The sequence below is a fragment of the Terrapene carolina genome, unplaced genomic scaffold, assembly GCF_002925995.2.
Source record: "Terrapene carolina triunguis isolate 2854851 unplaced genomic scaffold, T_m_triunguis-2.0 Scaffold113, whole genome shotgun sequence".
Taxonomy (NCBI): domain Eukaryota; kingdom Metazoa; phylum Chordata; order Testudines; family Emydidae; genus Terrapene; species Terrapene triunguis.
This window is the reverse complement of record NW_020664464.1, coordinates 6,142,733-6,170,062: the sequence shown is the minus strand read 5'-3', so window position 1 is coordinate 6,170,062 and position 27,330 is coordinate 6,142,733. Positions and strand designations below refer to the sequence as shown.

The 27,330-nt window shown below is 39.4% G+C and overlaps 1 protein-coding gene across 1 annotated transcript in view; it reads left to right on the top strand.

Moving 5' to 3' along the window:
- The window catches only part of MLLT3 (MLLT3 super elongation complex subunit), a 208,000-nt gene that overhangs the window by 117,260 nt on the left and 63,410 nt on the right, over positions 1-27,330 (top strand). Inside the window, exons 3-5 of the mRNA XM_024193138.2 lie at positions 7,745-7,827; positions 11,682-11,825; positions 19,264-19,383. Coding sequence (XP_024048906.1) covers positions 7,745-7,827; positions 11,682-11,825; positions 19,264-19,383 — 347 coding nt within the window. The remainder of the gene's footprint in view (positions 1-7,744; positions 7,828-11,681; positions 11,826-19,263; positions 19,384-27,330) is intronic.

The following is a 27,330-nucleotide window of genomic DNA, read 5'->3' as shown; positions in this document are numbered from 1 at the left end:
GCGCTGGCTTGCCGCGGTTCCCCCAGCGCGGCTGCCCTGTCCTCCTTTTGGGTCTTTAAATAGCCGTCCGGGGGAAATCCCGGACATTTTTAGCTTTTTACAAATTCCCCCCGGACGGCTATTTAAAGACCCAAAAGCCGGACATGTCCGGGGAAACCCGGACATATGGTAACCCTAGGCTAAACTGCCTGTGCATTTGCAGCAGAACTGAGTACTGTGGGAACTTCAGAAAAACAAAATGAGAAGCTTGTGCCCGCAGACTGCTGCCTGAGTCTGTACACAGGAGCTGATCTTGCATAGACAGAAATAGCATCCTATGATGGAGTGTGTGTTTGTAAACCCATCACCCTAAGTTTCAGTGAAACCTGTAAATGTAGCAGATTTTGTTTTCAGAGCTGTAACATGAAACGTTGACAAGTTACTATTCTTCTTCAAGCACTGGCCCCTCTGTGTATTCCACTATAGGGATGCATGCAATCCATGTGCCTGAACCTGGAGAATTCTTGAAAACAGTGTCTGTTGGTCTGCTCCTGTGAGCCTATTCTCCTTATGCTCTGCACCAAACATGTAAAAGGGGTGGGCTGGCCAACCCCCTCTTCAGTTCCTGTTTATCACTGCATGGCCTGAGTTAGACCCTCCAGTGTCCGGAGATTCTCCTTTCTCTTCAGCCTTCTTATTTTCAAACCTGTAAATATTTCACAATTTGTTAGTTTTAACTAAATTATTTAAAATTCCTAGATTTTTAAGGATAAATTACCTCAGCAGGACAGGACTTAATTTCAGGCCCTTATTGATGAAGGCAAGCTGGTGGCCAGAACTTCACTGCAATCTGAGGTCATTGCACACTACCTTGAGCTCAGTGGCCATTGTCATGCACTGGGAATCATGGGCACATTCTTTAGGAGTTTCCCAGGGAGGTCCAGAACACTGTGGAGGGACGTGCTCTTTGACAAGACCAACCTTTTCAATGAAAAGACTGAGTCTTTGCTCTCACTAAAAGACTCTGCTCTCTGACTACATATACACCAGCCCCTAAGAGGAAATACCACAAACATGCCTACAAACCAAAGCGTATGCCTCAACCATTTTATCATCAGCAATTCTGTGACCCGCTTCACAAAAGACAGAGGGTGCAAAAGTCAAGATACCCTAAACCTTCCCCGTCAACCCAATCTTGTCCTCTGGGGAAGAAGCACTTTGGACGGGATACTTAGGAGTTGCAAAATACTGTTGATGCTATTTACACCCAAGCCTCTGTCCTTTGGTGGCCATCTAGCAATCTTTTCCCACAACTGAAGAGAAATAACAACAGACAAGTGCATGCTGGATATCATCCATTCTGGCTATACCATTGAGTTTCTCTCCCTATGTCCTCCAAAAACCCCTTCCCAGTTACCATTCAAGGGCCATTCTCACAAGGAGATTCTCCTCCAGGAGGTAGAATCTCTCCTCCACTGGGAAGTGATAGAGTGGCTACCTATTCAACATCAAGGGAAAAGGGTTCTATTTGAAATATTTCCTAGTTCCCCAAAAGAAGGAAGGGTGGAGACTCATTTTTGGCCTGTGATGACTTGTTTTTATTCACAAACTAAAATTCCATATTGTTACACTGGCATTGCTAATACTATCCCTGGAAAAGAAAGTTCACAGCTCTCAATATGAAAGATGTGTATTTTCACATGGATATTCGCCCTGCCCATCGAAAATTCCTCAGGTTTATGGTGGTCCGTGGCTACTGTCAATACAGGGTGCTTCCATTTGGTCTAGTAATTGTACTCTGGTCTTCACCAAAGAGTTTCTAGTAGCAGCAGGAAATTTCACACGGAGCAGCTCCACTTTCTTCACATATTTAGGCAATCAGCTTCTCGTTGGCAGGCCACGCTTAGAAGCCCTTGCATTAACCATGTCCCTGCTTCATCTTTTATCATGGAGTCTGTGTGAACATGAAAAAGTCTATTGAATTTATAGGAGCTACTCTAGACTCAGTCAGGGTGAGGGCTTATCACCTAATCGACAGATTTCATGCCATAAGCAACTTGATACACCAACTCATATGTACCAAGTGAGCACAGCATGAACACTGTTGCCAACTTTCACATGGTAAATAAGCACCCCAACTTTCACAATAAGTCAAAAATCAAGCTAATCCCATTTCAAAACAAGCCAGTCCCTCAGAACCCCAACACTCTGTGACTAGATCCCCCCCCAGCGTACAGTCTGGGACTTTGGTGAACCCGCTGTGCACTCCTTACTCTCTCCCTCTCCTTGCCCTGCTTGTCCCCCTTTGCCCCTGCTTGCCGGGAGCTGATAAAAAAAAAAAGTAACAAACTACAACAAGCTACTAGCCAACAAACAACTCACAAGCCAATTAAGCCAAAAGCAAGCATTTTTTCCCACGGGTTTGGCATGTCTGAGCATGAACAGTGACAGTTCCCACCAGAATGGGGGCCTCACTAATTTGGTGGAAAGATCTTGGATTAGTCTGTGGCTGTTCCACCTCCCACACTCGACAAGGCAGTAATTATGGATGCCTCCCTGCTAGTCTTGGGAGCACACATAGACGATCACATGGTGCAGGGCCCTTGAATACCCCAAGAGACTAGAATGCATGTAAATGTTCTGGAACTCTCTCCTGTCATTGAACATTGCCTTCCTCATTGCCATCACTTCAGCCAGAACTTGGGGCCCTAATGGCTGATCTACCATACACAATATTTCATAAGGACAAAGTGTCTCTACAACTACACCCAAAATTCATTCCTAAGATAGCTGTGGAATTTCACATAAACCAGTCAGTTCACTTACATGTATTTTTTTTCCAAAGCCCCATGACTCTAGTGAGGAGATGAGATTTCATTCCTTCAATGTGCGATGAGCATTGGCATTTTACCTATAAAGAACAAAACTGATCAGACAGTCATCTAGATTGTTTGTTGCCATAGTAGAATGAGTCTGAAGTCAAGCTGCCCATCTCAGAGTGTCTCTAAGTGGATATCTGGCTGTATCTTACTCTATCAATTCACACAGCTTCCTCCCTCATATGGGATAAGGACACAAATGGCCTCACTGGCATTAGGTATTCTTTCTTGACAGTTGCAGAGCAGCTACATGCAATTCCATCCACACATTTTCGAGACAATAGCCTTGGTCCAGGACTCCTTCACTGACGCATCCTTTGGGGCAGTAGTTCAACAAATAGCTATACCATCTGCATCCTTGCAACACCCTCCCCTCTGAGTGCTGCTTGTCATTGGAATAGGGACAGGGGTGCTGGAACAATTTTTATAGTGGGGGTGCTGAGAGCCATTGAACCAAACTGTAAACACTCCATATGATGGAAACCACTTCAAGCCAGGGGTGTGGCAGCACCCTTAGTTCCAGAACCTATGCATAGGGACCATCAATCGAAAAAGAATAGGAAGTTACTTAGCTTATTGTAACTGGAATTTGTTGAGATGTGTGGTCCCTATCTATATTCTGCTACCTGCCGTCCTTCTCCCTTGCTTCAGATCTTGGCAAGATTTGCGGTAGAGGGGGAACCAAAGAGCTGATTGATCTGTTCCTCCCTTATATCCTTGGTGCAGAGCTTGAGGAGAGCAGGGGTGCAGGCATGGACCAATGGACACTGCTTGCAAGATTATTCCAGTCTCAGGTGTGTGGAGCACATGCACACCCACATTGGAATACAGATAGGGACAACACATCTCGAAGAACTCCAGTTACAGTAAAGTCAGTATCTTCCCTTTCAGCACTGCTAATTGCTTTGTAAATCTAAGAAAATAAATATCTCAGGGGAAGAAAAAAGAAAATATTTATACTGAAGGTGTTTTCTGGACCACTTAGATGCACAAGAAGAAGCTGACATGGCATATATGAGAAATGAGACCTCAGTGCATTTCACTTAATGGGAGCCTGAGACTTCAGTACCAGCCAATCTATTCTTCTCATACATGAAATGTTTCTATATTGCATCATTTCCATTTGGGTAAATCTTACTGCTTAACCTCTCCCTCTTTTTGTAAATGGCTTTCAGTCTCCTGTCTCCACAACTGCATGGTCAAAGTTCATTAGAGTACTACAAGTAAAACCCAGTGGCGCTGGAACATATTTAATAGTGGGGGTGCTGAAAGCCAGCCCCCTGATTCCCCCCCCCCCCAAGCTGAGGCTTTCAGCACCTCCACTACTAAAAATGTTCCAGTGCCACTGGGTTTTACTTGTAGTACTCTAGTAGCCAGCAGCCAGGACCCTGGGTGCATGGGGCTGGCAACCTGGAGTCTGGGGGTGCTGCAGCACCCCCCACGCCCCTAGTTCCCGTGCCTATGGTAAAACCTGTCTCCTAGCCTGACTTTCCAGGGGCAGGGAGGAGGAGTAGAGCTCATGTAACCTGCATTCAGGAGGTGTCAGGATGTATTATTTTAACAAGTGAATGCCCCTAACTAAGACTATTATGTTTAAATTTTCAAAAGCTTCTTCAGCATGTAAAAGTTCTTGGTTTTAAAAGAGAACACTTGTATGCTGTTAATACTGTGTGAAATGTGGAATACTGGCGTTGGCTGTTTTTCAGATAAATGGCTGAATTTAAAGCTTAAAAAGATCCCTATGTCTGAAACGCCCCTCTTTGTTTTGCTCTATCTTACTTCACTCTCTCCTTCAAACCCCTTCTTAAAATGACCTTCTTTCAAGAGACTGTCATGAACTATAATTCTTCCTCTTTCCTACCAAGAAAATTGAAAGACATTTTAAATAATGATTGGAGGGGGGGAAAACGTGTAATGAACATAGCACATATGAAACATTAGGATGTGTTCATGCTGCTTTTCCTGCTTCCCTTTCCTGCATCCTTGGTTTATGAGATGTAAACTACATGGTGACAGGCTGCTGCACTGGTATGCAGGGAAGTGATAGTGTATGGAATCTTTCTCGCTTCTGCACCGAGTCTGGTCCAAGGGCTGCACAGGGCTAACAGCGCTATAGCCATCCCAAAGGGGAGGGCCAGAAGGAGGAGCTATGGCCCCACCCCCCTCGGTACTCTGCAGTGAGCAGCAGAGCTTGCCTGGCCACAGCGGGGGAACACACCGACTATACTCACTTTAGTGTGTAGTAACAGCCACACTCACTGTGGAAGCTGGAGAGTTGTGGCAGGTTCTGTAGCACCTGAATATTTGCCAGCACCTTAAATATATGGTATTACCTTGTCTCTGTAGATTGTAATTAATTTGGGACAGGCAACTTGTTTCTCTGATCTGTCTGTAAAGTGCACTGTGCACTGCTGTTGGTTTTTATTAGTAGTACGTACAGCATCTGTGGTAAAAATGTTTCCGTTTAATGTATATAACAGGGGTGGCCAAACAGTGGCTCACGAGCCATGTGTGGCTCTTTGACCATTAAAGTATGGCTCACAGAACTCCCTCCCCCCCCCCCATTCTCCACCTACCAGACTGGGTGGGAGGAGTAGGGGCTTGTGCCCAGCAAGAAGGAGGTTCTTGGCAGGGCCGGCTCCAGGCACCAGCTTAACAAGCAGGTGCTTGGGGCGGCCAAGGGAGAGGGGCGGCACTTGCGGCAATTTGGGGGCGGCAGGTCCCTCGCTCCCTCTGGGAGCGAAAGACCTGCCGCTGAACTGCTGCCACCGATCGCGGCTTTTTTTTTTGTTTTTGTTTTTGTTTGCTTGGGGCGGCAGAAATGCTGGAGCCGGCCCTGGTTCTTGGGGCTTTTGCCCTGTGGCTGAAGCTGAAGCCCCGAGCCCTGGCAGAAATGCTCTGGCTCTCAAACTTCTGAAGATTGTCATATATGGCTTGGAGGGTCAGTAAGTTTGGCCACCCTGGTATATAAGGTCACTCACTTTATATAACATACATTTTACAATGCAACCTCCTAGCAATACCAAATGAGCTCTTATAGTGCAGCAGGTACTAATTTATCTGGGGAATTACTATACACAGGTTCAATCTGTCAGCTAACACTGATATAACAAGACCAGATGGTCCAGAAGAAGTCATGTGTTCACATCAGTTCCACCAGTCATCCGCAGAGGATCTGGCAATCTCCTATCGTGTCACTGAGATGATAGCACACAGGAAATTAGCTTGTACAAACACTGATGTAATATTAAGGAACTAGCTTAACACCTCTGAAGAGTTAAGGTTTCCCTAGCTCTCTCAGCTTAGTGTGATCTTGTATCATGTCATTTACTCTGCAATGCTTTAGCATAGCTAAACAGGAGGAAGAAGAGGCCTGGGTTCTGAATCTCCTGAACTTTTTGAAAAGGTCAGGGCTAGAGTTTTGGCTTGAGTTGAGTGTTTTAGTCCCAAGGCTCATGTTTAAAGTTGCTGGAGTTATACACAACTAAAAGTGCATGTACTACATCGACAATATAGGGCAAAATGTTATCTAGGTATATTGATGTTGTAAATCTTATCCTATTATAGAAGTCCACACCCTAAGGTGTACCGTTTGTATGTACTGCTCTAATACCGTAACATAATTCACCATTCTTGAGACTACCAAAGCCTACTATATGCCAGAATATCGTGGCTTTTCAGCATGTGGCAGATTTTGGTTTAATTGGGATACAGTAATACACAAATTACAGAGAGTCACTCTACTGTCTTTGAAAGGGTGTTTAACAAACTCCACCACGGTGGATTGATTTAAATCAAGGCAATTTAATTAATGGTTTAAATAAACTGTTTTAATCAGTTTTCCATTTGTACTTCAGCTATTTTTTAAAGAAAGGTGCATTCTCATTCATCGATATACCGTAGCTATTTTAAAGCAATTATAGAGCTCAATATATTTAGATATTTATTAACTGTACATCCTAAATGTTTTAGAAAATGGTGAATGATATACTGCTTATGTACTAGAGAATTAATATTTTGCTCATGATTTGTGTCAAACTGTACTAGGATGGTAACTGGAATTTAATTAAACATAAACAGTATATAACATATTTTTATTAAACAAAACAATCTTAAATGGATTACATACACTTGGATACATAAACTTCAATGTTTTTCCATGAGCTGGAGAATAATTTTGCATGGTGGGTGGAGTCATATTCATAATTTGAGAACTGAGACAATCAGAGCTCATGTAGGGAAAAGCTATAAAATAGGAGTCTGAGACCACCCGGATGGGCTCAGTGGATGATCCTGGTGAGATGCATGATGGTGTCTCCTGGAATCTGAGGCTGGATCCCGATGCCTTTGATTACTTTGCCAGTCTCTTACACCCAGAAGTACAGCCTTTGGGTCCTCCATTGGATCAAGCACTTAACACAGTACATCACCTATTGTGCCATATTTATTAAATTTGATCTCAAAACTTTGTTGTTTTTCCCTAACTCTTTCTTTATATAGAAAAGCAGACTTTAACTCAAAGTTTTTGATAAGAGGCTCATGGATTCAGCATATTTATTTTTAGTTACCGGTAAATGTTTTAAGAGGTGATATGTTTAGGCCTTAACATATTTTATATTGAATTCAGTTTTAATATTAAATAGGTTATTTTTAAAAAGAAAAATGTATTATAATTTACATTACAAAATAAAAAAATCTGGTTTAAATACAAAAAATCAATCAATTCGTATGCATCCTGAACTCAGCAGAGGGAAGTAAAAAACAAAACTGTGACCAACTCTGTACCTACATGTCTAAATGAAATGCTCGTTCTAATCTTGCCATCTTCTTTAAACTACTAATGACCCTTGTTATTAAACAGATCTTCTTCTTTTTTATTGTTTCAGTGTGTAAAGATCCACCTTACAAAGTTGAAGAATCTGGGTATGCTGGTTTCATTTTGCCAATTGAGGTGTACTTCAAAAACAAGGTATGCAGTCTGATACTATTTAACTTCCTGCAAAAAAATTAATATGCAAGTTATTTGATAGTTTGCATTTTAATTCACAAATCACAAAAAACTTGTTAAATGCCATCATAAAAAGTTACTACAAACTCTAAAAATTATGGCTAGTTTGAATGACAGAATTGGTTTGCACAGTGATTTGTGCAGATTGTTCTATGAAATTAGGATTACCTGAGAAAAACTGAGAAGGATTACTAGCCTTTGTCAGAAATTGACTAGGATTTTAGGAAGTTTTTAAAATGGTACTTGAGTTTAAAAAAAGAAGCTGATTTTGATGCTGTTTTTACATAGGTCCCATTGTTCTAATTAATATTGCCAATTTGTGTCATTTAGTTTACTTTTTGGTCTTTCAAAGGGAATCTTTTTATACCGTATCCTCTCTGGAAAAAAAAAATTAGTGTAATGTGAATAATGATACTTTTGAATTCAACATTACCAGGGGGCACAGTTAAAAATAGAGTTTTTGCCATTCCACAAAGATTTCAGTATTGTGGTTTCTCCCAGTATAATTTCCGATAGATACTTTGTTTTCTGCAGGTACTTAAGGTAGTTAACATTGAGATTTTAATTAAATACATGAAAGGGACTCTATAGCTAATAACTTTTCAGATAAAAAAGAATTGGATTTGGGGGGGGCGGGGATGGAGGGGAATAATCTAAGTTCCATAGCTTCTTGAATTTAGTGTAAAGTACTTTAGTGTAAAGTATCACAGTATTTCAAGTTGCATACATATGACCGTTCAATGTGGTTTGGTGGAGCTGCTGTTGTAAATGAAACACACAAACAGTATTAGTAGCTTATCTTGTAATACTGAATTCACCAAAATGTAGTTTGACATACTGGCTTGAAACAGAAACACGCATTTATATATTTTGGTTACATCTCTGTTTTTAGAATTTTAAATAAGACTAGTGCACTAAAAAAAACCTTGCGTAGCCAAAGTATTCATTGAAACCCGCTCACTTAAAAGGTGGTTTAGATAAGTGCATTTACACAAGTTTCAAAATGCTTTTAAGTAGGCACTACAATGTTCCATTCTTTTCTATGGAAAGTTCTGCCAAGATACAGTACATGATTTTTTTCTGCTCATCCTATTTTAGGATTTGCTCAGGTACCTTTTAGGTTGTTGGTTTTGAATAGTAGATGTTGAATGATAAGATTTGCAATGTTCCCTGTATCAATCTGTGGAGTGTAGGGCTTACTCTGCCTCACCTGATAGTGGAGAAAGAAATAGAATTGATTTAGTGATTAACTGGCTTTTTGGTGCATTTGTCTCCTTTAGGGAGTAGCTTGGTTCATTCCAGGATATCTGACTTGATTATAGAAAAGCAGTCCATTTTCTGGGTCTTTAAGCCCCATCCATTCAGAGTTCAGCCCAAAACCGGGGACTCAAAGTCAGAAGACAGTGATTCATTGAAGCATCTCTACAGAGGCTTCCCGCCCGACATTTCTTTTTTTGTTTTCCACCCAGACTTTTGGCTGCCTTTGCTGAATATGGAGGCCTTCAAGTCACAGGAGCTCTCCAGCAGGAATTGTGGCATGTACTGAAATCAAGGACAAGGCTCCAATGATTACAGCTCACCTCACTCTCAAGCAACATTTGGAATTGGGAATTTGCAAACATCCCTCACCCCTGTTTTGGTGCCATGGAAATCAAGAAGCAGCAGTTGGACTGTGGGTCAGCCAGTTCTTCGCACAGATGCAGCATCAAAACCCTTCCTGTGGTCAATAGCACACAAAGGGGAAAAGACACAAAAATAGGGCCAACTCTAATTCGTGAAGGTCTCTTCAGCCAAAATATTACCTTCTCCTGGCTCAGCTACTCTTCCTCCCCCAAGCTGCTTCACAGGGATTCCAGTACAGAGAATGAGGGGATAGATTGGAGGAGGAAGAGGAGACAGATGATCATCACTTATTCAAGGTAGACAACTTTTCCATTTCTGATTCCGAAGGTGTCCAAGGTTTATGTAGACAAGAAAGGGGTGCAGGAAGCCATCTGCTGTGGACCTTGGACTCAAAGAATTACAATATTCCTGTTCCTGAGACTAAAAAGGAATTGGTAGAAAATCCAATATGCTCTTCCCTCTGACAGAAAATTTTTCAAAGCTTTAAGGAATTGCAGGAATGCAGAGAAGCATATGGCATATTCAGCTGCAATGAGGGTGCAGTTAACAGCAATTGAGAAATGTACAGTAGTCCCTTAAAACATGCTTTTAGATCCAAGGTTTCACTACATTGAAAAATGCACTTTCATTTTTAAAAAGGGTATATGAGCCAACTAGGGGAGTTAAAGTGAGTTTCAGTGTGTTCTGCCCTCCTGTCAGGGCTGCCATTAAATAATGGCTGTGGCTTTTACAGATGCTTCTTACAGTAAATTTCTGCTTTGAAGTGACAGGCTCTGGTCATCAAATGTTCAGCAAAATTCTTTGAAGACTCCAGTTTGTTCACTTCTTCAACTTGGGCTTATATAGCAAACCTGAATGGCCAGGGGAATGGTGTGGCTCTGCCCAAATAGTTTGAGGAATAATTTACTTAATTTTTCCCAGGAAACCATATATTAGCCTCTCTATGCCTTCATCCGTGGTACATTTCAATATATCAATCAAGCTGCTGGTTCATCTAAAGGGGACTGCTCTCCTCTGTCTGTCTTCAGAAGCAAGCTACTGCAGGCTGCTTATCCCAGTTCCTTTTCCTGGGTCACTGCTTCAAGTTCAGAGATAAAGCAGCTTTGAGGACTTAACCTGACTTTGTTTAAAATCTTTGTTTTGAATTTTTTTTACTGTAATTATGATTTTCAACCTTCCTGCTGTCCACATCCTTGGAATCCTGAGGAGTCAAAAGTAAATACTTTTTTTTATATGATTTAAGCACCCGTAGTGTGCTTGCCACCGAACGAGACCCAAATACAGCACTCCCTCTGAGTAGCTTATGATCAAAAAGACATGCTGGATGTATGCTGAAACTGTTATACTTGGGAGAGCTAAGGACTCTCTTATAAATCTGACAGCTTATTTTTCTCTTATTAGTACTCTGTCTTACGTGTCCATTTTTTGGCAACTTGTGTTGTACAACTGACAGGCATAGCGAGTTGAGTGATGTCCATTGTTGTCTTCTCTTAAGACTTGCTCTTGTGGAGTAGTTGCCCCATTTGGGGCTTCTAAGAGAGAAATATACAAGGATAGTTGTAAGCCTACAACATGCTTAATTGATTCCTTGTCCTGGTATTACAAATTGGAGTCTAGTCATTGATATTAGTAACTTTTTTGGTAGAGGAGCTTTCCAAGTGATAAAGCATTGGTGATCCCTTCCATGTCATGTGTGACTTACCCCCATTTTACTCCCTATATTGGTACAGGGAACATGGAAAAAAGCTATATGTAATTACTACCTGAAAGTATCATTCCTTACTACACTAGCAATAGCAAGATATTTTATTTATTTTGTGGTGGAATGTTTGGAAATCTAGTTGATTAGTCTGGATCCTGGGTGATGAGGTCACATCAGTAGTGACAAGGAACAAAATGAGCAGAGACCATACGCAGTAGTATGCTAGGTTGTCAGTTTTATTCCTGTTAACTTTTTTTTTTTTTTTTTACTGCTTATGAAGAAGAATCAGCTCCAGATAACTACCGAGGATCTTACATTAAAAATGAACTGTTGCTGCAAGCTTTATGCCACGAGTTTTAATGTCGTAACAAATGTCGTAACATTCATTTTAATTGACACCTTCTTTATTTAACTCTTTTATGTAGCACTTGTTTTTAAGCTAATTATTTGTGGTGGTAGACTTTTCTATTTGGTTATTTTCAACCCTCAGGAAGAACCGAAGAAAGTCCGCTTTGACTATGACTTATTCCTGCACCTTGAAGGCCACCCACCTGTAAACCACCTCCGCTGCGAAAAGCTCACATTCAACAACCCAACTGAAGAATTCAGAAGAAAGTTGCTGAAGGCCGGAGGGGTGAGTCCCACGCCCATGTTGAAAGTCATCACATTAAAGAACTTGCTGCTTATTGCTGGTGCACTGAGTGTAATAAAAGTTGCTTTGAGAGTAAAATTAAATGGAGTATGTGAGTGATTAGCTTACTGTCTATTGTTTGAGGGGGAACAAGTAAGCAGACTTTTTTTTTTTTTTTTGACTGACTGACTAATGCCAAAGTACACTATTAGTTAACGGTATCTTTCACTGTCTTCAAGGTTAAAGTCTTCACATTTATTTCTGCAAAGGCAATAAGGAAATTAAGTTCATAAATGAAACTGCTTTATATGGGCCTCTGAAGTTGAAATGCAGGATACAAACTGTGGTGAGATCAAATAACACAAAGTTAAACTTTGTTTAACAAATTGTGATTATAGTGTTTGGAAAATTAAGTGGACCAAGTGCAGAAGTGATATGTAAGGCAGCATGAATTAGACTCTATTACCCTCAGACTGCTTTCGATCTACTTATACCTGCTCTTCTGATTTGTAAGAGAGACAAAGTTAGTGTAAGTTACACAGTAGGAGCCAGAAGACAATGTATGAAGGTGTAAGTTACACCAACTTAAAGTTTGTCTATGACCCTGTAGGTAAGACTTTGAGGGTGTGAAATGCAGCATCTGCTAGCATGCTGCACTGTAATTCCCTTGTGTGGAAGCTGCCTGTGCTAACTAAAAGGTACCTAGTTAGAGGACTACATTAACACGAACAGCAACATCCACATGGGGGAGTTACAGCGTAGCATGCTGGTATGTGCCATAGTCCAAATTGTGGGACTATGTAGAAGTAGCTTTAGACTTCTTTCCATATCGGTTGAATGGGTGTTAGTAGGCCTAAGACAGTCTGTTAGTGTGTGAGGGACAAACTTATATCACATGTATGAATGTTAACATCTTCGGAGGAAAGTGCCTCACTGTTTTGGTGTGTGTTTATATGAGGGAGAGGTTTCTGTTTATACGTTGAGTAGTCATAAGTAAATAAAAGGATTATTCTTATTTGGCTTATGTAGGGGGTCTTCGAAAAAAGAACAGGTCTTGTACAAATGTATACAGTCACAAAAAGAAAGGGATGGATCAATGGATACAAATGATTTGAGACAGTAACTAGTTAGAAAGCAAGTAGTCATGGACTGAAATTGAAGAGGGGACTAGTTTTATAAGTATTTCAGACAAAATGTCTTAGCTTAATAGGATCTTTGAAAATAAAACATTAAGTAAGTGGTGTGCATAAATTGGAAGAGGGAGCTAGGTATGTTTCTGGAGAAAAGGATAAGTCTGTTGCTATAGTAGCCCTGTGTGGCTACATTTAACTTGCATTTGCTAGAATTAGAAGTGCAGCCCTGGATGGGCTTATTTCTGGCTTTTTAAAATGTGCTTACAGATAAAAGGCCAAAAATATTTGAAAAGTCCCTTTTTAAATACTTAGCGTATTGTATATCAGTCCAGGCTTCACTGGAAAAGTTAGTTCTGCTATTGTAAGGTAACCTGAATGTACACTTTCTAACAGTTTTAATTATAAAAAAAAAAAAAAAAAAAAACCCACAGACCATGTTGACTATCTTGCTACCATTTATTTGTTTTTCAGCTGGACAATAAGTGTCTAACACCTTAGATTTGATTATAAATGACTTAACTTTGTGCGGTGCCAAAATGCATTTATCCCTCTTGTTCTGTATACATCATTATCTGTTTATTGTGCATCATTTTCTCTTGCTATTGAGAAGACAAACCAACCATCATTGTCTTTTCTCTCTCACCTTCCTCATGTACTGGCAGTCAACAAGTCACCCGTATCTGAGGCTACTAGTCTTTCATACTTCCCTCTGTTAATTATCTCTTTGCTAGTGGCCTATACCAAATCAATTCAGTACAGAAAATGCAATAAGGTCTTGTCCATTTAGTAGTTAAATTACACCTGAAGGACTAAAGGTCCTCATCAACCTCCAGTACTGGAAGACCCATTTTATTTTTACTAATGTAAATTCTCCTTACTCTTCGGGACGGAGGTAGGAGCACTGAAAATCTGCCCCTCCCCTCTATACTGAAGAGTGATTGAATAGACAACTGACTGAATCTAGGATGTAGCACTGCTGATGCAAGTGATACACTTCAGATCAAGATGAGCATTTTCAGGGCAATTAATTTAGGAGTGTTTTCAGCATCATTGTTTCAGCTTCTGTCTTCCCCTTATGTGGAAGCCCAAACCATGAATAGTCCTGCATGTGCTTCTCGCAAGTCAAATGAAGCTGCTTCAGGAAATCTAAACTGGAGGCCTAGTGATTTATGTCTCTAGTTGGCAACATTTAAGACAAGGTCGAGTTATTCTCCTTCAAGATGAATGGTGCTCTTTAAATGTAAAATACTGTGAACTCTTTTTAAGAGTAAAAGATGGACTCTATAAAACTCTCCCAAATTGAGAATCTTTTGTTGTTGTTTTTTTATAGTTGTATGGAGAATGTTTATTTTCTTTCCAAAGCTCAAGTCCTGCATTAATGTGTCCTGTGTGCAAACAGGATGGGAGATACATTACTACAGTACATCCGCTTTCCTGAAAATGATACTGTTCTTCCTTTTATGGTCCTCTTGATTCTGAACGATTACTGTTCAAATCCCATTTTGGAATATTCCCTTCCAAATGATAAGCTTGACTCCAAATGCTTGTCTTATCTCTAAGGAGGAGGTGGGGTGAGGGAGAGAGGGGAGTTAGAGTATATCTTCCCGCCATCATAAAGATGAAGGGCAGGCTTTGTGTAGGCACTATCCAAGTACACATGCTTTGAAAATAAATTGAGGCTTTTTCTTTAGACATGAGAAACAAACACAGAGGAGAACTATTTGCATTTGCTAAGCCTGTTTTCAGACTGTTGGAAAATACTGGACTCCACCCAGAAGACCAACCTAGAATAACTTGGAGTCATGCCATATTTCAATAACCGTAGTCTCCTGTCTAACACTGCATTTAGTGTCATCAAAGTTGAAGCACAAAATGTGACCTAAATCACCATAAGTCAGAAGATCCTAAGATTCAGCTGATTCTGTGTAGCTGATTTCCCTTCCAGTCTGAGAATTATTTTCTTGCTTATCACAAAAAAGATAAGGTGTAATTTGGCCTTGGAACTGATATTTCTATAATCAAGAAATTTAAGGAGAACATTTGTTCCAAACAGTTGTACAAAGGTCATGTCCAATTTACAAGTCCTTTTTCAAAGCTTGGTTTCTGCAGGAGGACATTTTCTACACAGAAATCCCTTCAGAAATAACTTTGTCCCTCTCTAGCTTCCAGTTTTAATTAAATTAATCTCTGGATTTTTGAATCTATATGGAGAGGGAAAGGATCTGCAGGAGCAGGTTTTAACAAATCCTTGCATGAATATTCACTATCTCCAGTGGAGTTCAGTCCATCTCTTTCTGTAAAGATGCTGTCCCAGATCAAGTAGCATTTCTCGCAGAACAAGGAATTTGCAATGAAAAAGACAACATGAAACTCTGTCCTTGTTTTTTCTTAAGTAGAGTACAGTAATGATGATGTGGCAGGACTGATTGGCAGGGAGCAGTGGCAACCAGTTGGTCTTGCCTTATATACATAAGCAATGTGCCTCATCAACCTGACTGTAGATCAAATCCCAGAAGACAAAAAAACAGTTTCCATTGAAGAAAACTCCTCTTGTATTTGAATGAAGCAACAGAGGGTCCTGTGGCACCTTTGAGACTAACAGAATTCATGAGGTTGATAGATTTCCATTCCATACGGTTAAATGCAGTGCCTTGCATGGTGTCAAGTGTCAGTGGGATAGCCGTGTTAGTCTGAATCTGTAAAAAGCAACAGAGGGTTCTGTGGCACCTTTGAGACTAGACCCTCTGTTGCTTTTTACAGATTCAGACTAACACGGCTACCCCTCTGACACTTGTATTTGAATGAAGACTCTGACGTAGACCTCTTTCTGACCCAAAGGTAAGTATAAGCATACCTCCCAGAGACCTCTCATTCTAGACAGAGAACAATCAGCTGGGTGCAAAGTTTGGCTCACTTTTCCCTTCATTCTGTGGGTAAAGAAGGTTCATTTGATTCCATTCCACTGTTTATTTTCTGTCAAAAATACAATTTGTAACGGGAAGATTAGAAGTGGTATCTCATCTGTTTCTTAAGTCAGTAGCAAGAAGTTAATTTGGAGGACTTTGAATGATAGGTAACAGTTAAATTGGATTTTTGCCTCTGAAAACCCCAGTCTTCCTCGGACAAACCACCTGTTTCAATATGACATTACAGACAACTGCCTTATGAGTTTTGCAGGAAAACACAGGAAAAATATTTTTAGTTCATGTTAAGACAATAATATAATACAGCCCTGTCTGCCATCTGTATAAAAAATGAATGTTTGTACAGTTTGCAATTGTGTAATTAATACTCTTGACTCTTTGGAAAGGGACTCCAAATCCATCAGTTCCTCCTTTAACTACAGTATATAGGCAGCCTTTGGAGAGCAGCCATCATAACTTACAAAAACAGTCCGATTTATAACGTTTTGGGAAAATTATTACAAATATGTGTGGTTATTAATGATGTGGTTTGAGGTTTTAGATCAAGAGGTTGCAAGGAGTAGGTTGCTGTTAATCAGTGCAGCAAATAACTCTCTTGGAAACAGATGTTTTTCTTTTTGTCTATGCTGTCTCAGAACTAATTTTAGAAGTTCAAGTTGCTCCTATTGCAGAAACCTCTCTCCCCATGCCCATGGATAGACAGCTGGTCTTCTAATAAGTAGAAGGAAGAAATAAAAATGAGCATCTTGGGGAGTGGTACTTTAAACAAGGGAACTGTAAGTTGTCAGAAAAGTGACATTTCTTAAAGATGTCATGATTGAAGTTCAGCATTTGCCAATATTCATTATATACTTATCACTTAGTGCTATCTGAGATTACAATAGGTCCCTATATTTTGAACAAGTAGTCCCTTAATTGCTTCTACTGCATGAAGTATATATTCTGAATCTCCTGTAAATAATCTACTGTAATGAAAAAAAATGTACTAGTTGGGGAAGCTGGAGCCTCTCAAGGACCAACGTTAGGTATAGTGTTCCTTTAGGCAAAGGATTATCTTTAATCTTTTGCTCTGCATGATTTAAGTAATTGAATTGAGTTTATTTAAACTATATGATTAACATTTGCTTTAGTGTCCAACACATAGTTTAGAAGATCCAAGAGCTTTAATTCCCCTTTAGTTTTTAATGTATAGGAATGGTGGTTGAATGTTGGGGCACATTTTTTTTCTTGTTTGTTTTAGTTAAAATCAAGTCTATCTCAGTACTTTTGACCTTAAGTTATTTTAACTGTTGAAAATATGAGCTTATTGGTTCCAGGGTGGAGTTTTAAAAGGTTTGAGCCTTGTTCAACTTTTCTTTCATTGACTTTGGCAACGAAACAGGCATGTTTATGGTGATTTTCTGGTTGTGGAGTTGTGATCCAGGACCTTCCTATATGCAATCTTCAAAGTTTTGTTGTTTCTCCCTGCACTGAGATGCCTTCCACTGAATTCCTTCTGCTGTCAAATTCTTGGAGATTTCCTCTTAGAACTGCTCATCTTGGCTACATCTCCCCGAATCATGGGTCTTAGTGATCTCACACCAGAGGTTCATCAGAACCGTCATGTCAGCATCTGGACAGCTGGCAGCACACCGGGAAGAGGATTTCTCAGACTGTGTGTGAGAGTGCTGTGAAAGCGCAGCAGAAATGTAGTAGGCATGCATGGGGTTTAAAGGCTGATTTCACCATATAAACTTGTAGGTGAGTTCCAGTGCAGAAGAGGGGAGTAGGTAGAGGGGAAGAAATACGACCCAGGTGGAATGGTGGGAAGGCACTGAAGGCGTGTCAGCACTCCTTGATTAGTTTGCACCCTCACTTCAAAGTAAGCAGATTGCCAGCCCAGGTTGAGGCAAAACCCTATATCAAGCCTATATCCTCAGCTATATATGTTAGTGCAGGCTTAAAATACCCTCAAGCCTGGGTCAATGGATGTTCTGTGTGAACGTTGGGGAGCAAGGGACAACATCCATGCTACAGCCTGAGCTAACGCAGCAATGAAGACATACCCTCAATGGCTATGGGATTTCAAAGTGTTTTCCAAAGAAAGTGCTCATAAATGCAACATAGTGGTTTTCCCGACTAAGTAAAGGGCACCATGTTTTATCAGCTGAACTCTTTGAGAAGTAGCCCTTCATCTGAACCCTAGGCCTGTCTCCTTCCTTAATTTAAGCTTCAAGGAAATGTGCTAAGTTTCAAAAGAAAGTGTTCACAGCCTAAACTTTTTCTTAACGTTATGTTTTAGCTAGCAAGACCAATGTTATAGAAGGGGCTTGGAGGATGAAAATGAAGATAAACTGATGCTAGCACAAATGACATTCCCCAGAAAGAAGGATATTTGCTTATAATGTTGTAATGTGGACTCTGATTCAAAAGAGAGAACTTGAATTAACCATGCTCTTTGCAGACCTGACCAGCTCCACTGTGTGATGTATAGTAGAGGCAAAGTGTGTGTTCCACCCATCTGTGTTCAAGACCATATTTGTAAGGTTTCAACCCCTGCCTGGGTGTGGTATTCCAACTAGCCATAGTTAAAGTTCTGACCCTTAACACCTCACTTGCATCAATTGATGTCCCATTAGTTTTAATACATAAATGCAGTTAGCTCCATAGTTGCTTCATTGCAAAAGTACCTTAAGATGCTACCATATGTTTGGTTGGTTGGTTTACCTATTTATCATACATAGCTTAGCAAATAGATTATATGTTACCCAATAACATATACCCTCCAAGATCAGGCCAGATTCAGTAGTCAGCATAGATGCATCTTGCCTGTCTGACTAGGAAGATGGATTCTCTCCCTTAAAGGATTTTAGAACCAAGGCACTTAACTCTTTCAGGTACTAAATTTAACCAGCATCAGTTGCATCATCAATACATTTTACATCACAATGCTTTATTCAGTAGTCAAGACTCCTGAAAGACTGATTCACATTTATATTGCTTACTGGGATGGCAATAAGTGCAGGCCTTTCTGCCTCAAGTAGATTAAACTGATTTCTTTCAAAAGTGTTGAATGTTATAGATGACATGGAATTGGGGGTACAAATTGGGTTTTAATCCGAACCAAGAGACGTCAGGTTTTTTTCATCAGGTTTACATGTAAAAAATACTCACTCTAATATAAACTGGGCATGTTTTTGAAGGTTTTTTGTGTGTGTGCAGATTTTTACATATGGGCATGGAGGATGGGAATTTTTTTAAATAATCCAACACCTATTGAGGAAAACAAGATTGCTGTTTATGTTGGAGATTTTGCAGTATCTCCACTCCCAAAATGATTACTAATTCCTTACATAGTATTTTATGATATTTAACCAGTACATTAATTTCCCCCTCTCATGACAGATCATGGTAATGTCAGATGGCACATCAGTCTCTTCGGGACACAGCCTTCATCTCCCCAACCTTCCCAGTAACTCCCTGTCTTCTTCTGAAGTGAAGAAGAAATCATCTCATGGGCCAAAGGTGAGACCTGTTTTGATATGAGAAATTGAGGTGGTGAAGCAAATCTGGAAAGCAATTTCTAAAATTTATTCCTTGGTGTTTCACAATAACCTAGCAGATGCAATGTTACAGGCACTTCACTGAAGTGAATTTACTGACTTGCTACTTTAAAAGTAGTGCAGAACTCAGATGGTTGTGAGAACAACCAACAGTTAAAGTATTTACATTGTATATTTCACTTAAAAGATAACAGTATTGCTTTTTTCTCTTCCCAATATTTGAAAGAACTGTATCTCATTACTCTTGCAAAATATACCACAGAACATTTACTAGTATACTTTCAAGTACTGAAACAAATAATTAAATTTAACAATTTAAATAATTAAAATAAATTTACATACATCAAAATAAATGGGCAAAGCGCATCTTGTGTTGTAGTGACCTTGGGGTTTTTAATTATATTTATTCTTTTACTTGCTGTTTCACAATTGGAGATCTGTCATCAGTCTCCAGGTCATCAATGTGAATAAATGAAGCTAATAAATAGTAAAAGTAATACCTTGCCTCCTGTACTAGAAGCATGATTATTTCAGTGAGCCATGTGAAATATGTAAATTAACATGTTCAAAGTAGCAGAGAATTTCTTCAGATCACTTAAGTAAATTGGGAATAAACTGCATTTTAGGATTTTTTCAAACAAACAAAAACCACCCACCTGCTTCATGCAATCAATGTATAAGTATCCTCTCTATCCTGATTGCTTTTCTTTGTTCAGTATTTTACTGTTTGGGTTTGGGTTCCCTTTGTTGCTTGATACCGTTTTAAAGCATACTCTTTGACCTTATTGGCACCCGATTTTGTATGCCATGAGAGTACTATTATTGCTTATCATTTACATACAATGTAAATGTGCACAGCACTGTTCCCTAGGTAAAATGCCATCACCAATACCTGTGTATCAATAAGGCACTGAACCCATGTGTTCCTGACACAAAGAGATGACATTGCTAAATGCACATGTTGGTAACATACAAAATAGATCATAATTAAAAAGGAAACACAGAAGCAAGTGGTCTATCTATTGTGCTTATATGGCCCCCATTGCCATAGTATTTGAGCACCTCACTATCTTTAATGTAATTACTCTACAACACCCCTATAAGGTAGGGAAGTGCTATTCTCTCCATTTACATTTTAAATCTCTGTGGCTCAGAGATCTAACTTGCTCAAGGTCATACAGGAAGTCAGTGCCAAAGTAGAGAATTGAATCCGGTCTTCCCAAATCCTAGGTTAGAGTCCTAACTACTGGACTGTCCTTCCTCTTTTTCTGTATCTGTGTAACCCACACACCTCCTTGGGTGTGGTGTTCTGTCCCATTTAATAACACCAAGACCACTTAAAAAAAAAGAGAGAAAATGAGTCTGCTCTACAGACTTAGCTAACAGCCAGTTGGCTTTTAGCTCATGTGGTAGAGGCTCATGCCCTAAGCTCCAGAGGTCCCCGGTTCGATCCCGGTTGCCAACGACCGGGGTCTGTCAGCGTTACATCTGCATCTTCAGTGCTTCACTGTACAGGTTGCTTTTTAATAATACGTTAAAAGGAAAGGTAGGAAGGCACTTGACAAATGGTAATTGTGAGGTTGTTCTAAAAGTAAGTCATGGAATTAAAGAAAGCCCAGTGTCTTACTACAGAAAATAATTGATTTGACTGGCAAATATATTCAGGGATTTGATTCCTCCCAAAGACGTTAAGTCAATATTTTTTAAGGTATCTTCCAATCTATTATAACCATACTATGAAGAGGCCCTTTCTTGTTTTGAACCTCAACAATTTCTTACGTAAGTTTCAGTCCACAGTATACAAATATTGATGCTTTCCCTTTTAAAACAACTTTACATGTGGTGATTGTTCAGAAGTGCATTGGCATGGGCGGTGCATCTGTACAATTGTCTCTTCATGTATGCTGCCTTGTTATTATAGTGTATTGATCTTTGCTATCCTGCTGTAAATGTATCTAGCCATTTTGGTAGATATGGAGCAGGAGATTGGGTCTTGGCAATAGAAAAGGCCCATGTTCACTGAGTTGTTGCTTCAGGAGCTCTACCTTGCTTATTGCCCCCTGCTGATATAATTACCAGCAGTGAGTTTCTAACCACATGGCAGTGGAATGGTTTGATACAAGATCAGCTATAGAGTCATACAGCAGTGGAGGTTTGCATTCCATATCTGTGAAACTGTTGTAAAAGAATGACTGAGTTATCTGATTACTTAATAAGGGCATGCAACAGCAATAGTGTCTGATTTAAACCATTGTTATAATTTTAGCCATAAGTACCCAGCTATTCCTTTTCTCCTGTGTCAGCAATCCAGAGAGATAAAATATCAATAAATTATCACTATAAACCCTCACTAAGGAGTGTGGCATGCCAGAGCTATGGGGATAGTCCTCTAATTAATCACTTTCTTCTTTGTTCAGTTTTAACTGATGTTCATTGCAATGTTTAATGGTGGAAAGAGTCATTGTATCAGTACATTGCATTACTTGCCAGTGGGAAGGTTTATTCAGCCTTCTCCCCTCAGAAACAGCCTTGTCTCATACAACCTCCCAGCCTCTCATACAACATAGACAGCAGTATTACTCTCTGCTCATGGCAACAGGTACAAATATCTGCAAAAATATGCTCCAAGGCGTTGCCTTATTTAGGCTTATCACTTGTGTTTGGAGGAATGGATTTGTAGCCCGATTATTATTAAAATCTTGGGTATTCTTCTATGGTAACATTCTGTAAATTGAAATCGACTTCTTTTTGGAAATTTTTAAGCCCTAACTTGTTGAGGAGTAGTATTTACTTAGGGCAAGACCCACAACTGGTATAAATTAGAGTAACTTCATCAACTTCAGTGTCGCGTCCTTATTGGTGTGAACAGACTGTACAAGTGAGCGAACGTAACTTTTTACAGCACTCTCTAAAGTTGCAGTTAAATATTACTGAATGGCTTTTTTAGTCTATATTTCATGGGTAGTGTTTTCAGGTTTCAGTTTAGATTTACAGATATAGGGTACTATTGAAATTGACAATGGGTCTTAATTGTAAATATTTAAACCAAGAAGTCCAAGAATGTTAGCTTCCCACTCACCAACTTCAGACTGTTATACAGCACTCCTAGTTAGGTTTATTCAAGGAAGAATTGCACAGCTCACAGGCAGTACCCTGTGAGTGCAAAGAAGAAAAATGAATATTGTTGGCTTTATGTTCACTTGCCCAAAATCAGAAGGGACTAATTGGTAATACGAACCCATCACACCTTGCTTACTCTAACATCATCTTCTGAAATCACTTGAATAACTAAGATGCCTTAGGTCAAGATGGTAGTGCCTTGGCAGAGCTGTGTAGGGAAGCTTGTGCAGCTCCTGCCATGTTGTGTGTGGCCCTGGCAATTTAGTCCTGGCTTCACTGATATCGTCATATCAGTGCTTTAAATGGAGACGGTCAACTTGAAATCTAGTTTATTTTTCGAATGCAAAAGTCCCTCAGTTCTCTTGCAGATTTTTGTGGTTTTATGATCACATCTTCACATTTTTAAAAATGTTTTTCCTCCAACATCTTTCAGCTATAATAATATTAGGTGTCAAAAATCTCACTTCTGTCAAGTTTAAGTTGACTGTCCTTTCAGTAAAGTGCCCATCACTGTAGTAATTCCAGGGTACAAAGTGTAAAGCTTCTGTAAATGTAGTATAGTGCCTGAAAGGATGTTGGTGGACTGAGAATGTTTGTTGGGCTATAGGTTCATGAAATGCAGTCCAACAAGTGTTGCTGTATTTCATGATAACTAGACAATGCGTGTCACAGATGCATAGAGAGATCGTCTTTCCATGGCTTCTCTGAGTAACATTGTGGTATAGGTAGGAGGGGATTTCATAAGCATTCAAGATAAGGGGGTAAATTCTTGAAATCATAAGACTAGCAAGAACATTTAAAAGGAGAGGGAACCAAAATGCAGGGAAGGGCGAGAAGTGCTATTGGACAACTGTTACTGCCCAGTTGAAAGAATCTCTGCCCCAAATAGCATACAGTCCAAAAATAATTCTAAAATTTCTCATCCAGTAAACTGGCAATTTAGATCATTGTTTTGGCAGATATTTGTAACTTATTTAACATTTATTTTATCAGGTCCCTTATTGGTTTTTTTATTTTTTACAGTTGTTGGTGTATAGAAACCTGTTGTTCTAACAAGTATTAGTGTTTTATGAGGTCTTCATTAAAAAGGATGTTTTCTGCCCTTGTTTTTTGGTTGATATATCAACAATACTTTTTAACAGGTGTTTAAATTGATTGTTGAAATCTTCAGTGGAAAATGACTATATAAGTTCTCTCTAGTAGTATTAAAGGGAAACTCAAGTATTTTCTTGAAAGATGAGAGAATAATAATTCTAATGAAAGAGTTTTTAATCAAATAAATACTCCCGTGTGTTTACAATAAACATTTCAGTGGGGCCACTGGACGATCGAGATGCTAAAGGAGCACGTAAGGACGATAAGGACATTGCAGAGAAACTAAATGAATTCTTTGCATCGGTCTTCACAATTGAGGATGTGAGAGAGATTCCCAAACCTGACCCATTCTTTTTAGGTGACAAATCTGAGGCACTGTCCCAGATTAAGGTGTCATTACAGGACGTTTTTGAACAAACTGATAAACTAAACAGTAATAAGACACCAGAACTAGATGATATACATCCAAGAGTTCTGAAGGAATTCAAATATGAAATTGCAGGACTACTAACTGTAGTCTGTAACCTATCATTTAAATTAGCTTCTGTACCAAATGACTGGAGATAGCTAATGTGACGCCAATTTTTAAAAAGGGCTCCAGAGGTGACCCTGGCAATTACAGGCCGGTAAGCCTGACTTCAGTATTGGGCTAACTGGTTGAAACTATAGTAAAGAACAAAATTGTCAGACACATAGATGAACATAATTTGTTGGGGAATAGTCAACATGGTTTTTGTAAAGGGAAATCATGCCTCACTACTCTACTAGAATTCTTTGAGGGGGTCAACAAGCACGTGGACAAGGGGGATCCAGTGAATATAGGGGTCTGGACTGGGCCCAGTCCTATTCAACATATTCATAAGTGATCTGGAAAAAGGGGTAAACCGTGAGGTGGCAAAATTTGCAGATGATACAAAACTACTCAAGATAGTTAAGTCCCAGGCAGACTGCGAAGAGCTACAAAAAGATCTCACAAAACTGGGTAACTGGGCAACAAAATGGCAGATGAAATTTAATGTTGATAAATGCAAAGTAATGCATATTGGAAAACATAATCCCAACTATACATATAAAATGATGGGGTCTAAATTAGCTGTTACCACTCAAGAGATCTTGGCGTCATTGTGGATAGTTCTCTGAAAACATCCACTCAATGTGCAGCGGCAGTCAAAAAAGCGAACAAAATGTTGGCAATCATTAAGAAAGGGATAGATAATAAGACAGAAAATATCATATTACTGCTATATAAATCCATGGTACTCCCACATCATGACTACTGCATGCAGATGTGGTTGCCCCGGCTCAAAAAAGATATATTGGAATTGGAAAAGGTTCAGAAAAGGGCAACAAAAGTGATTTGGAGTATGGAATGGCTGCCATGTGAGGAGAGATTAATAAAACTGGGACTTTTCAGCTTGGAAAAAAGATGACTGGTATGGAGAAAGTAAAGAAGAAAGTGTTATTTACTCCTTCTAGTAACACAAGAACTAGGGCTCACCAAATGAAATTAATAGGCAGCAGGTTTAAAACAAACAAAAGGAAGTATTTTTTCACACAACACACAGTCAACCTCTGGAACTCCTTGCCAGAAGTTGTTGTCAAGGCTAAGACTATAACAGGGTTCAAAAAAGAACTAGATAAATTCATGGAGGATAGATCCATCAATGGCTATTAGCCAGGATGGGCAGGGATGGTGTCCCTAGCTGCTGTTTGTGTGCCAGAAGCTGGGTATGGGCGACGGGATGGATCACTTGATGATTACCTGTTCAGTTCATTCCCTCTGGGGCATCTGGCATTGGCCATTGTTGGAAGACAGGATACTGGGCTAGATGGACCTTTGATCTGACCCAGTATGACCATCCTTATGTTCCTTATGAAATATGGATTCAACAACATGGGCGTCTGTATCTCCTACCTTACATAATTTAATGTGCCAAACATTATATAGTCAAATGTTCTGATTTGGAAGCTGAGATTGACTCGTAGGAATATGGAGGGGTTTTGTCAAAGAAATAAGTTTCTTGTCTTTAACATTCTTTAATGTGTACACTTTCAAGGACTCTGGATGCTTTAGAAATATATAAATATCCCACATGACCTGTTAAATCAGGGCTTGTAATAATTATATTACTTAAGTGTGTTGTACTGATTTTTTCATTTCATTTTTTTAAATATGCAAAATATATGAGAGTGTCTAGTACTATACAACCACATTTTAATCTATTTTATAATTATCTGATGTGCAGGGTCCTTTGGAATCAGTCTATCAGTCACCGAGTAATGCCATTTACTTTCTAAAAACAGTAGCCATTAAATTCGTTGCCTACAGAAAAACAGTGTCTTGTGCTCCCCCTGCTGGCTTTTTGGCCACAGTGAGCTAACACCACTCCAAAACGTTTTTCTATTTTTCTGCCATTGTTGTCTATAATGCAATCTGCCAGATGGATCAGACCTCGTTGAAATCTTTAGGAGAGAGAGAGGATAGTAAGGTTTGTGAAATGAACAATCAGTAGGGGAAAACACTTTTTAGGGGAAAAAACTACAAACAGTAGTGAATAAAACAGGGCAGGCGACACTAAAATATTAAATATCCCTCCTAAGAAGGAATTGTCTCCCCTCTTTTCTTCTGCTGTATGATGTTAGCATATTCTCTCTGCTGTACACCAAAGCCTTTCCAAATTGATCGATACTGCTAAGCAAGATTCAAAAATGGAATATTTACATTGAAAGCTCAGTATTATAAAATGGCAGATGTCATTTTTAACCTGAATTTCTGAAACTAAGCAACTCCTGCACCTGACATCCTTTGCCCCCCACGACCCTAAGATCAGGAGGCAAATTTGTGAGGCTAACTCCCTGTTCTTACCTTAATGTTTCCAGATTATTTGGAGACAGCTATGAAATTTGAAGTAATGACTTTATTACACCTAGAAATAAAATGTGTGTTTTATGACCACATGTCTTAAATTTCTAGACAAAACATAGAATATACTAAGGTTGGTAGTGCCAGTATAGCCAATTTAATGACTACATTAAGTGTAATGAATCAAAATCGCTTCAATTGCTAACTAGCTTCATCATGTCTATCTGCTACTTGAGTTCTTTGAAACCATTTTCATAGGAAGGCACTTGCCCTATGGCATCTATTTAACCAAACTGGGAGATTACATTTTGCAACATTTAGTCATTGATGTGCCTTTGCATGGGAACCGACAGTTGTTTTAGATCCTCCATTTTCCCCATCTCTTTGCCTTATAATCCCAGTGGTGATTAAGTCTCTAGGCACTTTCTCTTTTATTGGCTGCCACAGTCTGTATGTTATGAAAAGTACTTCCTGACTGCATCATGCTCTCCCAAATATTTCTTTTACAGGTCTGTTACTCTTGCTATATCAAGGGGATTATGTTTCTTGAAGAAATGTGTGTACCTTTATTTAATTTACTTGGGTATTTTAACAAGCATGTAATCTCTATATTAATAATCCTTTTGATGTTTGTCATACAAGATACCAAAGAAAGTATAAAATGAGTCACTTGGGTTGTTTCAACTAGATATTTGACAGGTAGGCAAAGGTAAGCAGTGGTATGTAAATACGTTATCGGCCAATAATCCACAATCTAAATGTTACAATCATCACTTGAAAGAAAGGTTTACTTGATGTGCCACTTTCAGCAACAGAATCTGTCACTCACTT